At 41.0% G+C, this 14,498-nt stretch overlaps 1 protein-coding gene across 3 annotated transcripts in view; it reads left to right on the top strand.

Annotated features, from left to right (window-relative positions):
- LOC120054962 (ecotropic viral integration site 5 protein homolog) overlaps window positions 1–12,435 on the top strand; it is a 67,045-nt gene extending 54,610 nt beyond the window's left edge. For all 3 annotated transcript variants that reach the window (XM_039002759.1, XM_039002757.1, XM_039002758.1), the window contains 2 exons: window positions 4,300–4,395; window positions 8,584–12,435. In XM_039002759.1, coding sequence (XP_038858687.1) covers window positions 4,300–4,395; window positions 8,584–8,877 — 390 coding nt within the window. In that variant the 3' untranslated portion in view covers window positions 8,878–12,435. The remainder of the gene's footprint in view (window positions 1–4,299; window positions 4,396–8,583) is intronic.
- The last annotated feature ends 2,063 nt before the right edge of the window (window positions 12,436–14,498 follow it).

Raw genomic sequence — 14,498 nt, 5'->3', positions numbered from 1 at the left:
CCCGGCCTCCCTCACTCACTGTCACACTAGCTTGGTGCAGAACATTTAGCCTAGTCATGGATTAAAAAGTACTTTTAATCTATATTGACTGTACTTCATAGTCCATGACTCGGCTTAATTTGTGTCCAGCCCATAGACTTCTCTTCACCATAACCCACAGTTCAACACTCCATACCCACTCCAACATATGAGCACACAGGCTAACTCTGAGTGCATCAACTCTTGACAGACACGCCAAGAAGGTTTTACAGTTTAGAGCCTGTATCTATTTGTGTTCTTTGTTGATGTGAGGAAGAAGGTGGGGTATTTTTAAAGTGACAGTTTGCTGCAGAGGTGAAAGGTGAACCAAGAAACCATGATCATCTCCCGGAAGGACAGTGTGACATCTTATAGTCTAGCATATCATACCAACCATGCTCATGCTTGATTTTGTACTCTCAGTTAAACCAGAACTAAAAGCTTGTGTTATTTGGTTAGATATTTTCAACTGTGTTTATCATCCGTCGAAGCCAAGCAGTTTAAGCACCGCCTTCGCCCAATGCTGATAGGTCCAAATAACCTGTGACGAAAACCTGAGACCCAGAACTATGTATTTGGAGATTGAGATCAACCTTTCTCTGAAATAACTGAACATCATGGAAAGGTAGTGTTTTGTACCGTCAGAAGAAAAGATAGGTTAGTGTTTAATGTATTAGCAGCAGCTAAACAGATTGTCTGCCAGTAGAAAATAACCTATGCACTTCCTGTGCTAGTGATTTGTCAGATTATTGAAACCTCTGTGTGCGTCTCTGCATATCATGCTTGCGGTTCCTTATCTAGTGTGGTGTTGGGGTTGTATGTGTGTGAAACTATACATGATACAACACTCTAACTCATTTTCTGTCATGAGAATAATCAGGGGACACTGACAGATTGCTTCAGTTCTTTCCATCAGCTCTGAATCTGAAGAAATGTTAATGCAGAAGCTTTGATGTCTCAACCCGTCGAGTCAACGTGTTGGTGTTTCAGAAACATTCCCATCATGAGTTAGCAGACAGTCTGACACTTAGTTTTCTTCACACCATTGGCCCACACACATACACCCTCTAATATACCCTTTATACCCATTTTAATAAGTGTCAATAGACTTTCAAACCAACATCCCTTCCATGCACACACACAGGAGTAGTCAGGTTTTGTTACTAGGCGCTTCAACAACAACAACAGTGCATCAACACCAGCGTTCACCACTACCGAGTACCGCCCTCCTCACACTCTCACGTCATCCTATGAAACCATTATTTGCCTCCGATGATAATCTCAATCTTCACTAAACTGAGTTACTTTTTAATCTAGCCTTCTCTGAATATGCTGTGCATAGGATGCTAATAGTCTCTGCCAGACAGACAAAACAGGTATTTTCCCTATGTAAAACCACTTTGTGTGGTGCCAGTGGCAAACTCTTGGTCTGTGGTTTGGGTACCTGGTTGCAGCTCTTAAGGTTGTGGGTAGATGACCTGTGTTACCTTAGCTCTCAGTCGCTCTGGTTGTAGAACCAGGGGTAAGAGTACAAGAAAGCAATGACTGATAAATTGCTGTCTACTGCATTTAACACCTCGAATAAAGACTCATAAAAGGTGTCTGAAGGCATGCTATAACATGACAGAAGTTTGTTCTTTGTGAGCCGCGCCACAGTACAAGTTACTTTTTCCCAAATAGTGAAGAAAGTGGGTACTGTCTCGCTCAACCTTAAACTTAGTAATTTGTTGGAGGATGGTTCACACACAAATAGACAAAAATTGACAACTTTTTTCTTCTCCAAATAGGAATGTATTGTGTAGTTTTAGTTAACTCATCCAATGAGTGTCGCCCACTTCTGCCCACTGTACCTTGCAGTGTTTCCCTTACCATTGTAGTTCTCTTAGCTTGAAAAAGCCCCTGTGACGGCCTGCCTACCTGATCTTCCTCTAACTAAAACATCAGTATGGCCCACCTGCACTACCGCCCGCTATTGGAAAGTATTCACAACACGCCAGTGATGTCTATATTTATATCTTGAGTTAAAGAATTTCACAAATTATAGGGTCGCAAAGAACCTCCAGTACTAAACTACCGAAAATATATCTGTATATAGAGCTCAGTTGATAAAACTGAACATATAGTCAAATGGACATCAGGGTTTTTACATCCAACGTTTTTGCAGTATGAAAGTAGCTGAATGTATGTGTGACCCATGATAATACCACAGCTCGGCTATCTTCTTGTCAAGACAAGACAAGAAACCACTTCCTACTGTGAGGCGAAGACAAACTGACAACTGTTGGAGGCCTATCTATGATTTTGTCCTTCTGCATGCATGATATGCTCCCCAGATTTAGATGTATATTTAGCAGGGGGCTTTAGAATGTGCTGTTGCAAATTCAGTGGTTATTAGAGGTTCCTCAGTGTTTTTGTACTCCTCTCTTGAGAATTGTGTCTGCAGTTTTACATGGTGGTTTGCTTTTACAAAGAAATGAAGTGTCTCCTTTGTCAAAAAGTAATGTTTCCTGTCTTGTGGTTTCTATAGGTGTTTGTTTTTAACACTAATTATATTAGTGTAACTATTGTTATTGGGGTAACTATTGTTTTTTTGTGTTGGACATATGTCGCGAGATTGCACAGAATCAATCTAACTCTACTCTGCCATAGCCATATAAACCAAGATTGATTGTAGAGAGAGAACAAGCATGAAACTGAACACGAGATCTGGCCATCTAAACCATGCTGAAATGCCCATCTGTCAGAGGGAAACAAGCCACCATGTCACTAGCCAAAAGCTGTACAACAATAACCTCTGGGAGGTCTGGAAAGGCAGGTTGGCGTTTTTTGAGATGAGTCTTGTCCTGGAGGAAGAACTGAACGGTTTCCTCTAAATTGGCCAGCTGCAAAGTCGAAGTTGGCTATATTGTAAAAATTCATGAAAACAAAAATTGGCTTTTTGGTCTTCATTTAAGGCTATGATTAGGCATTAGGGTTAGCAGTGTGGTTAGGTTTAAAATCTGATTTTATGGCTTTGTGACACTGCCAGCTAGTGACCACTCGGCAGAGCTGCCTTCAGAACAACATTCATTATGAAAAACACTAACCTGCTGTGGGTGTAGCGTAGAACTAGAGGGGCGCAGGCAGGCGAAGGAAGCCATGTCTGCATCCCAAATGGCACCCTATTCCCTATATAGAGCACTACTTTTGACCAGAGCCCAATGGGTGCCCAAAGGCTCTAATCAGTAGTACAGTATATAGGGAATAGGGTGCCATTTGGGATGCACAACATGACTTAAAGACGTTTGACGTGTCTGGCCACAGCCCCTAACCCCCTGGCACCTGGGGATCCACACAACTGAGTACGAGGAAGTCTTGCTAACTGCCTCTCCCTTATCACTAGCTCTGTCAGGAGGGAGGGAGGGAGGGAACCTCGAGAAAAACACAGATTCCAGGAAGAATAGCTGTTTTGTAGATCTCACATTGTCAGCTTGTCAGCAGCTTCTCAGGGGCCTAAGCCTACATCCTCAACCTATCAACCCTTACCTGACCACAGGAACTGAGAGCGTTGTATATATTCTGAGGTGTTGGGTCAGACCGAGATGGTTAACTCACCTCACTACCTCACCTACCCCACCCCTGCTTTTAACTTCTTCCACTTTTTACCCTCTCCTGTTCCTGCGTTGCTGGTTGTGGTTAGCCTGAACCCTTCAGCCTGTGCCGGTGCCCCTTACTCTCTCTCTGCTTGTATATTCTCCCAGGCTTTAGACAGGATTGATTTGAGGTGTGTATGGGTTATGTGTGTTTGTCTCCTGTGGCTGCAGCTGTCTGCACTGAGGAAGGTAAACAGCACACGTGTCATGTTTGACAGTTAAACATACAGTAGCTACTAGCCTCATCCCCAGGGCCCAGAGAGGATAACAACACAAACGACTATAGCTACCTTGTGTTAGCTTAGCTAGGTTCCCCACTTCATCTATGGCTTAGTCAACAGCCACTCTCTACATACTGTATATTTTATGATGCTTCTGTGATGCAAGTTTTCCAGTGATGTGTAGCTATAGTGTCTCTTGTCTGGTGGTAGTAGTTATCTCCCTCATTCCCTCCTACATTTTTCTACTGAATGTTACAACAGTGTAACCCAACCTGGTCTTGTCAAGTTGCCCTTATAGCAATTCAAGGTTTCCAACTTTTAAAACATCTGCAGTGACACAAACTTCTTATCTCCTCTCCAGTGTTATGAGTAGCTGAACAATGAAAAGTTATGTTTTAAGACGTGTGATTTTCTGTTTGTTTCTACAGAAAGAAGAAGGGAAGGTCCAGGGCCAGCTGAACAACACAGACTCCAGTCAGTACATCAGAGACCTGAAGGACCAGATAGCTGAACTCAAACACGAGGTGAGTAGTTACAACAGGGGAATACTGAACCGGGAGAATAACAAACACGCTTGTATCTGTTGTTTTCAGAGATGATTTTGTTAATTGTATTTTTCATCTGTTTTGCTCAGATTTGTCTATTTTGAAGCCAACTGTAGGTTAGAAGTGTAAACTACGCCCAAAAGCTTCCTGCGCTGAGGGTGTTGATTTACTAGCACACACCCCTCTCCTCACACACTCATCTTCTAAAAGAAAACCCTAAAACCAACTACTCAACATACTGAGAGAGGGCCCAGATTGAATAGAAGAGTCTCATAATCTGCTTTTGCTCCTCTGTGTACACCACAGCTAGCTATTATTATCTGAATTGCTAGATCAAGGATTTAAAGGTTATGAATTTCATCACAGAAATCTACAGGATCAGCAACAGATCGTACAGATTTGACGGTTTGACTTTGACACTATCACTTCAGCAGAGTGGGCCATCTTTGATCAGATTAGTGTCCTTCAAATAATACAAAGACCTGATCAGACCTGAATGAAGGGATCCCTGTAGGATTATATTGGCAGGCCCTGATGCACTCTTTTATTCTGTGTGTGGTGCATGTGCGTGCAATGTATTGTAATATGACATATGGCACTTGACTCCAAGAGGCAAAAGAGGAGAGAGAAGCAAATATTTAATAAGGCCTGATGGGGTGTGGTGTATGGCCAATATACCACGGCTAAGGACTGTTCTTACGTATGCTGCAATACCACAAACCCCAGAGGTGTCTTATTGCTATTATAGACTGGTTACCAACATAATTGGAGCAGTAAAAATATATGTTTTGTCATACCCATGGTATACGATCTGATATACCACAGCTGTCAGCCAATCAGCATTGAGGTCTCGAACCACCCAGTTGATATATATTTATAAACCACTCTTGTTGTGAGAAGTGGTAGAAAACCCCCAGAAGAAAAAGTAGAAGAAAAAAGCCATTTGTTTTCTTCCAGCAAATCAATCCTTTATAAGGGAGGATGTAGTCAGATTTGTACCCCCTCCTAAAAAAAGACAACAAAAGGCTGGTGTCTTGTGTTTAAACTGAGCTGAGCATTAAATCATGCAGCGTGCCGCTCTGGATCTCCTATCCAGACAGTGCAGGCGGTCAGGCAGGCCGGCAAACAGTCAAGGCAATTAGTCAGGCAGGCAGAGCCAGTCGGTCAGAACAGAACCACTCCGCCTCCTCTCTTCTTGGCTGGACTCAGATATGCATCCCAAATTGCACCCTATTCCCTTAACCCTTTGACGCGTACGATCACATATTTGTGATCATTGTTGAGTGATCCCTGCAGCATACGATCTCAAATATGTGATTGGAACAGTAGAAACAGAACGTATGACGCAACAAACGCGTCTAAACAGCATCTAAATATTTTTTTGTGCTGATGGAAATTAAAGCTATTAAACTTTATTCCTCAATTTAACCTTTTATTGTAAAAGATACATGCGAACTTCATCATCCAAGCATCACACGGAACACTCATTCCGTAAACCAGTCTAAATAACAGGTTGCGCTGTCAAAAAACTAAACGGAAGTTAGTGACCAAACAGCTAGACTAGTTAACAATGTACCACGTCTCTGGTGAGCACAAGAGAATAATGTAATGTTGTTTAGAAAAGAAATGTGTGTCAGCTAAGCTAACAGCAGCTAAATTCTTTGATGGCAGCCATGTTTGTTTGTTTGACTTGGCGAAAATTCCCTAATCCCAGAATGCCATTCACTACAAGACACAAATAAACAAAGTCAAAGATGGCTGCGCTCATTGCCTGAAAAATATTAACTTAGTTTAGCCACTTTTCAGCATATTACAAATCGTCGATGTACTTGTTAGTGTATACAAGAACCGGAGCATATGACTTGACAAGTCATTTACTGTTTTTGACAAAGAAAATAAAATGGGACAAGCTCCGACTGGGAAAAATCGTTTTGAATGGTCATCCAACTCTGGAACTTTCTAGAGCTCCGACCTGAAGATAATTTTCCGTCATGATTTTATCTACTATTTTTCCCAAGTTCACAGTTGTCTTAAATTACAGAAGTCAGTCGAGTGAACTATCCTTTGTTTTAACATCTTTGGTCTGACAGACACTTACGTGACAACCAGAAGGCATGGTATGTTGTCAACAAACTTGGCGCCACACATAGCCGGTAAATATCTTAGCATTAGCTCATCATAATCAGTACAACATTCAAAAAAGTATTTTACACACATATGTGTCCATTACAATCTATGCAAGAATTGCGATGCATGATTTGTCAGCAGTACTTGAAAACGTGAATAAAACAGCAAATACATTGATCCGTACATACATATGGTGTGCTACATCATAAACGACAACACGATATACAGAAAATAAGCCACTTACTTTGATAGGAACACACACATGTCTAATGTGTAAGGAAAACAACCATGAAGGCAATGCGGGTGCCAGCCAGAAAATGTGCTGGGGGAAAATGTTTGTGCAAGGCCTGTTCTGAGTAGAGATGCGCAATGCCTTCATACTTGATCTGGGGAAACACTAGGGAAGTGCTTGGGCTCTCGTTTAATAAGGAGGCGGAACACACCTCAATTCAAACTGTTAGAAAATAAAACTTGTTAGAAAATATTTTGAAATTGACAAGTTGAAACAGCCTATAGATAATTAGCAGTCAGCGTGCCTTGGTTTGAGGGCGGGGCGGGTAACTGTCCTGTTGCGTAACAATCACAATTTGGAACTGTGAGAGCATTCTGACATCACGTGTATGAAAAAACTCACACAGGGGCGACAGTTAGAGATATTTGGAACTCACACGTGAAAAGGTTAATAGTGCACTAAATTTGACCAGGGTCTGGTCAAACATAGTGCACAATTAAGGGAATAGGGTGCCATTTGGTCAGAGGTGTTGGAAACGAATGGGTGGCAGTGAAACTATGAAACATGCTGATTGAAGCGTTGGTGGTGTAAGGTTCTAAATGGCCTCATTGCCAGGATCTGGGTGTACAAACTCCCCTGCCTGACCCTCATGACCTGAGAGATCTAATCCTGGAGATACTGCAGTTAGCTGGAAATACTGACTAGACTACTGACTTTTAGAGGTGAATATGCTAGTTGATTCCATTTCTGTCAATGCATAATTATTAGGCCTAATTTATGCATTTCTTGGGGATGGTAGAAGAGCAGTAGTGAGACCAATAGATCAGAGTAGATGGACTTGGACCAAGAAGAAAAAGTGACGCCTCAGTTCTTTTTAATCACACATTCTCATAAGAGAGTAAGGTTTCCAGTCGGCCACAGAGAGTTGAGCTAAACCAAAGTTGACTAATCTCTCTCAGGATCAAAAATAAGTCATGAACGGCTCTTGGTTTTTAGCCCGGAAGTGTCTTTGCACACTTGCATCAGTCAAGTTAACATGGTAGTTTCAAATCACTGATCTCTGTTGTACATTTGTCCTTTTTTACATTTAACAGATAAAGCACTGGTATTTGAGATAAGTGACAAGTACCGGTACAATAACTAGATTTAGCAATTTCTCTAAGTGTGTGTCTCTCTCTCTACATGTCTGTCTTTGCGAGGCAGGCTGACCCAGGTGAGTTCTAGGCAGGGCAGGTGTGGTCCAGACCAAGCTTTTGACCTGACCTCTACCCATCTTCCACTGGTTTTGCAGCCTATACCTAATATCTGATGTGTTGTGGGGAAGGGGGAGCGTGGTGGGAGGAGCTATAGGAGGACAGGCTCATTGTAATGGCTGGAATGGAATAAATGAAAGGGTACCAAACATATGGAAACAACATGTTTGACTCAGTTCCATTTATTCAATTCCAACCATTACAATGAGCCCGTCCTCCTATATTTCCTCCCAACAGCCGCTTCTGGAACATGTCTACCCAAATGAGTGTGAACGTGCCCGCTGCATGTGTTTAGAAATTCATCTCCAAGTGTCAAAATTTCAGAACTGATGTTTTCATTGGTGTTGACTTCATTGGTGTTGACGTCATTGTCTTTGTTGTAGTTTGTGCATGTGATTTCTAGAAAGATGAACAACCCTGATGTTCTCATGTGCCTTGGCAATGTATGGATCTTTGATTTTACAATTCCCACTCACCAGTGTGTTTATTTACACGTCCCCATTATACATTACTCTACATGCTCCTCCATTAAACGCTTCTCGTCTTTTTCCACAGATCCGCTGCCTAAAAGGCCAGAGGGGGAGCAGCATGTCCAATCAGCCCGCTTTTGATGGGATCCACATTGTCAATCACTACATACCAGATGACGAGTCGTACCACTCCTCGGACGAAGACACAGGTGTAGGCAAGACCCCCTCCCACCTGGACCATCAGCACAGCAGCATCAGCCGCATCAGGCTGCACCCCTCCCTGGGTCTTAGGGACACTGACAGTGAGGGGGATGATGATGGGGAGGGTCTGGTTCTCTCTGTGCCTCCCATTGGTACCCACAAACACACCACCGTGTGACTGGGTGATGGGCACCATCGCTAGACGCCTGGAGGCTGATCAGGGCAGTTCTGATCTGGTACAGTGGGACAGAGGGGTTGTCCATGGTAGCAAGCCACTCTTCAGGAGAATCGCGTTTGACTGTCTGTGGGACTCCAATGTAGGGAGCTCCTTTCAATGGAATCTTTGGAAGCTTGGAATGGAATGTGTGGGCTTTGTCAACAAGTGAAGTCGTAGCAGAATCACACCTGTGGTGGAGTTGGTTGTTTTCTTTGTCTGTTGCGTCAGTCTGCTTTACTCTTGTTTTGCCAAACCCCACCTGAAGAGGATCATATCAGTGTGTTGCTCTGGTCTGGACCCCAGGCAAGCAGATCAGAGAAGGACAACATGGAGGTTCAAGTAGCCCCCTGAGCTCCACGGAGCTAGGCTGACCACCAGGGAAGTGGACTGGGGTTACCCCGTCCAGGGTGACCCCACCCAGACAACCAAACTACAGGCACTCCCTCAGCCCCACAACCAACCATGGTACAACAGACACAACACACAGAGACTGTGCAATAAAATGTTTTATGCTTTATGATGACTATGACACTTCTTTCAATCAGTTTTTATTTTTTTTATCGCTTTTAGAAGTGAACAATCAAAAATGTATAGAGCCCTTTTGTGTGGGTGTCTGTATTATATCAGGAGAGAATAATGTACTGAAGAGTGATGAATGTTTCTATTGAACATGGTTAATGAGCCCCAGTATCAAACAAAGTGTCAACAAGCATTAGGGTCGTATTCACTAGACACCAAACAAAGAAAAGAAAAAAAGGACCAAAACAGGGAGGGACTAGTGTAGTACCTGTTAACAGTTTAACAGCTGATATGTCCCCCATCAGGGGACTACATACTAAATAGGTTTTTAGACCAAGGAGTTGGAAATGGAGCTTGCAGTTCCTCCAGGAACGGTGTACCACTTCTCTAAAAAAAAAAAAAAAAAGAACCATGTTTTTGTTTCAAAACTTGCCGTTTGCAACAATGTGCACTAATGAATACGACCTAGGTTGATATAATGTTGGCTTTTTGGCCTTGAGACATACAACCTGTCTATCATCAGGCCTGGTATAGGCCTATCCAAAGGTCAATTTGAGTCCTGTATACTCCGTATATATGTAATTGTTTGGTTTTTCATGTCCATTTTGACTTGAAAATATGTATCTAATGAATTATTGCATATCTGTTTAATGTAGGATGCGGCTGAAAGGGACATATCACTCTAGTTTTGTCAAGATGCACAGATAACTGATTAGCAGACATTTCTTTCAGATGTGGGCTGCGTTCCAATTCTCCACCCTTCTCCAGAAGTGAGCACTTGTTCACTTCCCCTCATGCATTTAAAAGCATTGGATTGGTGCAAGCATGGCTGAAGGGAGTTTCCACCATATTCCCTACACCAGTGCATTTCTTTTATATCTATGAGGGGGAGTGTACAAGTGCACTCTTCGGGAAAGGGTTAGAGTATGGGAACGTAGCCACAGTCTCAATGTACTGTAGATGTTTTCATATATCCTACTTTTCTCTGTTGGGACGATCTTACTTTTGGAGGAAGGACTGATTTAGGATCACTTCATAATTTCATAGATTAGAATACGTTTCAGCATGTTGGTTAATGGAAGCATGTAACTAGTTTATTAAGTAAACCAGCCCAGATTTAGAAGTACTGCTATTTCTAAAGTGGGCATATTGATCTTTAAATAAATAATCATTAAGGGACATAATGAGAAGTATGAGAACTGTAATCTGAATCTTGTATGAACATAAATAATGTTAAACAGAAGTATTGCTATGTTGTACTTTTGCACGAAATGAATGACGGTTCAAGCCAATGAAACAATCTACTGCATTTGGGAAACAACACTTTTATCTGAAAATACTAAGAAGATAATTCTAAATGTTTGTCAAATGGCAAACTATTCCCTATGTGTAGTGCACTGCTTTTGGTCAAAAGTAATGCACTATGTAGGGAATAGCTTGCCATTTGGGATGCATAATAAGAAATGGGCTGTTTGTTTCCTCTGTGAATGAAGCAAAGTGTATTGTCAAGTGTTACCAAACTGTAGGAGGGGTTGTATAAGCCTGGTCTCAGATCAGTTTGTGCTGTATAGCCTATAACTCGTATGGTCATTGTGATGCCTTGGCATGACAGATCTGGGACAATGATGGCATTTTAAACAGTAGGCTCTGCCAGCCAGAGAAATACGCACCACTCGGTTTCATAAAGGTTGATGTTGATCCATTATCAGGATTAGCAGAACACTAAAATAGACAACTTCTCTAGGTTGACATGACCTGCGCCTTGTTTCCCAGAGCCTTCGTAGCATTAAGATAATCCTTACAACCTTCTTACTATGTATATTTAGTAGCCAAGGTGTTTCCCTGAGCCTTCGTTAGTAACGTGGCTCATAAAAACCTTTGCACATCTACGAGTGATCCAGACTACTCGTAGAGCAGTCAAAGTGCGTCGTTAGATGCATTTTTGCCCTTCCGCGTCACTTTATTCACAGATCTCCGCTAAAAATATCCTAAACATCATGGTTCTATTGGTCTGACTAACTGCCGATAACTTCAGAAGGACGTTAGTTGACTACAAATACAAAGTTGCCAAAGTATTTCTAATTGTTGGAAACAAATGAAAACCGAGATTATTACAGAGATTATTACATGGACTACACAGCCTAATTAGGCTATTTTAATCTTATTGAAATAAATTTCATGTTCAATCAATTGAGTTCTAGTTTGCGACTAGGCTACAGTTTGTAATGTTTGCCTCTGTGTGACAACGTGTGTAATGATAAACCCAATCTGTGATTTCGTGCATTATTATAAGATTTCGTGCATTATTATAAGCATAATAAACCGTGTCGCCTTCAATAGCCATAGGAGGTGATCTCTCTCTATGAGCTGATCTGTCATCAGTATTGTGGGATAATTATGTTTAAATAAGATTTGAATGGAGAAAGCTGATCCGAGCGCTGTTTTTCTTTCTATCCTATCAGTATCGACACATGGTCTTAAGACGCATTTAGCACACGTTCTCTTTACGTGCTTGTTTGGGAAACACTTAAAGTTGGCTCGTAAACAACGATGCATTCGGTACGGTCATCGTAATGCTTAAATTACATCGCAACTTGGAAATGAGGCACACAACAATGGACATCTTATATTTGCTAGATTTTTAAACGTTTTTACCGCAGTGGCCCTTTTAAGACATTAGAACCAAAACCTATCAGCCAAGTCTCTTACTCAGGCTCGGTAACATATTTATATCCAGAACGCACGGACTCATTGTTCAGAAGAGGTTTTGTGATACTGATGTGATATTCCTTGGTTGGTTGAGGACAACGAAAGATGGAATTTTTGGAAAGGCATCATTACGCAGTTTTGGCACTTTCAGAGAAAGACAATATAATGCAGTAAAGAGAGAAGTCTACATGGAATAATAACGCTATGGAATAATCATTACCACACTCTGAAAACATGTATGTGAAATGAATGTGTTTGAGTTCACAAATAAACTTCACTATTTGATAAACATTTTCAGTGTTTTCAGTTCTGTTGATGTTATATATAGTGTTTACTGATGTGCTGTAATAGTAACCATGGTGGAGCAAATACAATTCCATTCTCACATCTTTTACTGCAGTATCATGTCATTGGTGTCCGATTTTTTAAAAATAAGATTAAAATAGTTTTGGGTTGCATGAATTGATGGGCTATTACCCTCCCTATATATAATTGTTATTGTTATTCTTAGATCATTTCTTTTCCTCGACATGGTTAAATAACTCAAGCATAGATCAAAAAAAAAAATCTTCAAATTTGGCACAAACTAGAACCCGTGCGTAATTTGGTCACAAACCAATTGGCCTATAGGTGGCGCTATTATAAATAGCCTCACTTAATCCCTCATATGTGCGGCCTCTTTAACATAGAAACTTTATGTATGTGGTTTTCCTTATGCTGAACAAATTTCCCTCAATCTTGGACATTTTGGAAAACCTTTTGAAAAACATATTCTCATTAACCATAAGTCCAAATAACACCATGCAGGCCTATGGTACATTGCTTAACTTAGTTTGAGAAAAGCTAAGGGATTGGTTAAGAGATGGCTGAGTTGTTGATAAATCAGGAAATACGATTTTACGTGTCCATTGAAATAAAAAACAATATCCACTTCACAATGGCCTATCAACTTGAAACTTTTTAGGATCATCAATGACATTACCATGATGAACCATATTACGTTTGGCATTAATATCTTAAATAAGGAACCTATTAACAATTCACTTTTTTGACTAGGTTAAGCTAACGCTTAAAATGATAATCTTCTCATGGACTAAAAGTCAGATTCATTGCAAATTTGATCATTGGACATTATCGCTGGGATGTGAGGTAACAACAGGGCCTGGCCTACGTTAAGTATTTAAAAAGTACAGTGTTTGTTAGGTGTTAAGTCTGTGTTAAAAGATGCTTAAAATTCTTAGAAGACAAAGTGATTGTGATCGTGTTGAATTGTCTTTGGGAAATAAAGATAGATATGGTTTTAGAAAGGTTGTGGTAATATTTCATTCAACACAGAAATGTGTATGCAGCTAAACTTAACCTGTCCCGCAGCTCAATTTACCTCATACCCGGGGTAAGTTGTGCCAGGAGACCACTTTCTTTGGACAAGCTATGTTTTCAAACCTGTAATATTTGCATGACTTCTGATGATTTCTAGGGATATACAAAATCCTGAAATATATGTAGATATCTTTGTTAGGAAGAATACTATGTTTGCTTTGATGGAGTGATGCTGAATCTAGAAAATGGCTCAATTTACCCCACTCTCCCCTACTTGATTTGATTTGGGTGGGTAAAAATGTTTTGCTGTTCAAATGTACAACGCCCATTGGATAACAGATTAAATAATTATACGACACTTTGGTCCTTATTACACTATTTCATTGGTAGCCTATGCCAATTTGACAAGGTTCAATGTTGAGCTTAGTTTGAATTAGCGCTCAGTCAGTGATGCTCTAACACCCCCCCCCTTTCTTCTTTCTTCCTCCACATCTGCATGAATCAAATGTCTGAAATAACGTTCAGGAAGTCAATCATTCTGCTGCTTTAAAGAGGCCAACTTTCAGAGCTGCATGTCTTGCAATGCGCCTTTCAATGGGACAACAACGCATAAGATCCTTCAGCGGCACTGGACCCGGGTTGTTGTGACAAGTCTGAGGAGCTTTCATTACGCTTGAACTCCGGTAGGCTATGTCTTGAACCTGCTCCACGACTGTCAACCTCTTAATTTTTCTAAGTAAATTGCATGGCTATAGTACACCGCGTTAAGAGGACGCACACGGGCATAATATTAAATTGATAGGCTACAACATAAAACATGTACAGCTCTTTATTGATAAGAACATGTGTGAGACTTTTTATCTAAACACGTGGATGAATTGCGCAATGCAGCATAGATGCTCAACATTTTTCATTTTCGTGGACAAAAAAGTGGTTTAATTTAATTTAATAGAATACCTTAAACATAGCTGTACATTTCTGACTCAGTGGAGAGGCGACCTTTAGAATTATGTTGTGTGTCAGAAACCTTTATG

Source organism: Salvelinus namaycush, chromosome 10, assembly GCF_016432855.1.
Source record: "Salvelinus namaycush isolate Seneca chromosome 10, SaNama_1.0, whole genome shotgun sequence".
In the NCBI taxonomy this organism is placed as follows: Eukaryota; Metazoa; Chordata; class Actinopteri; order Salmoniformes; family Salmonidae; genus Salvelinus; species Salvelinus namaycush.
This window is presented reverse-complemented; position numbering and strand designations above follow the sequence as displayed.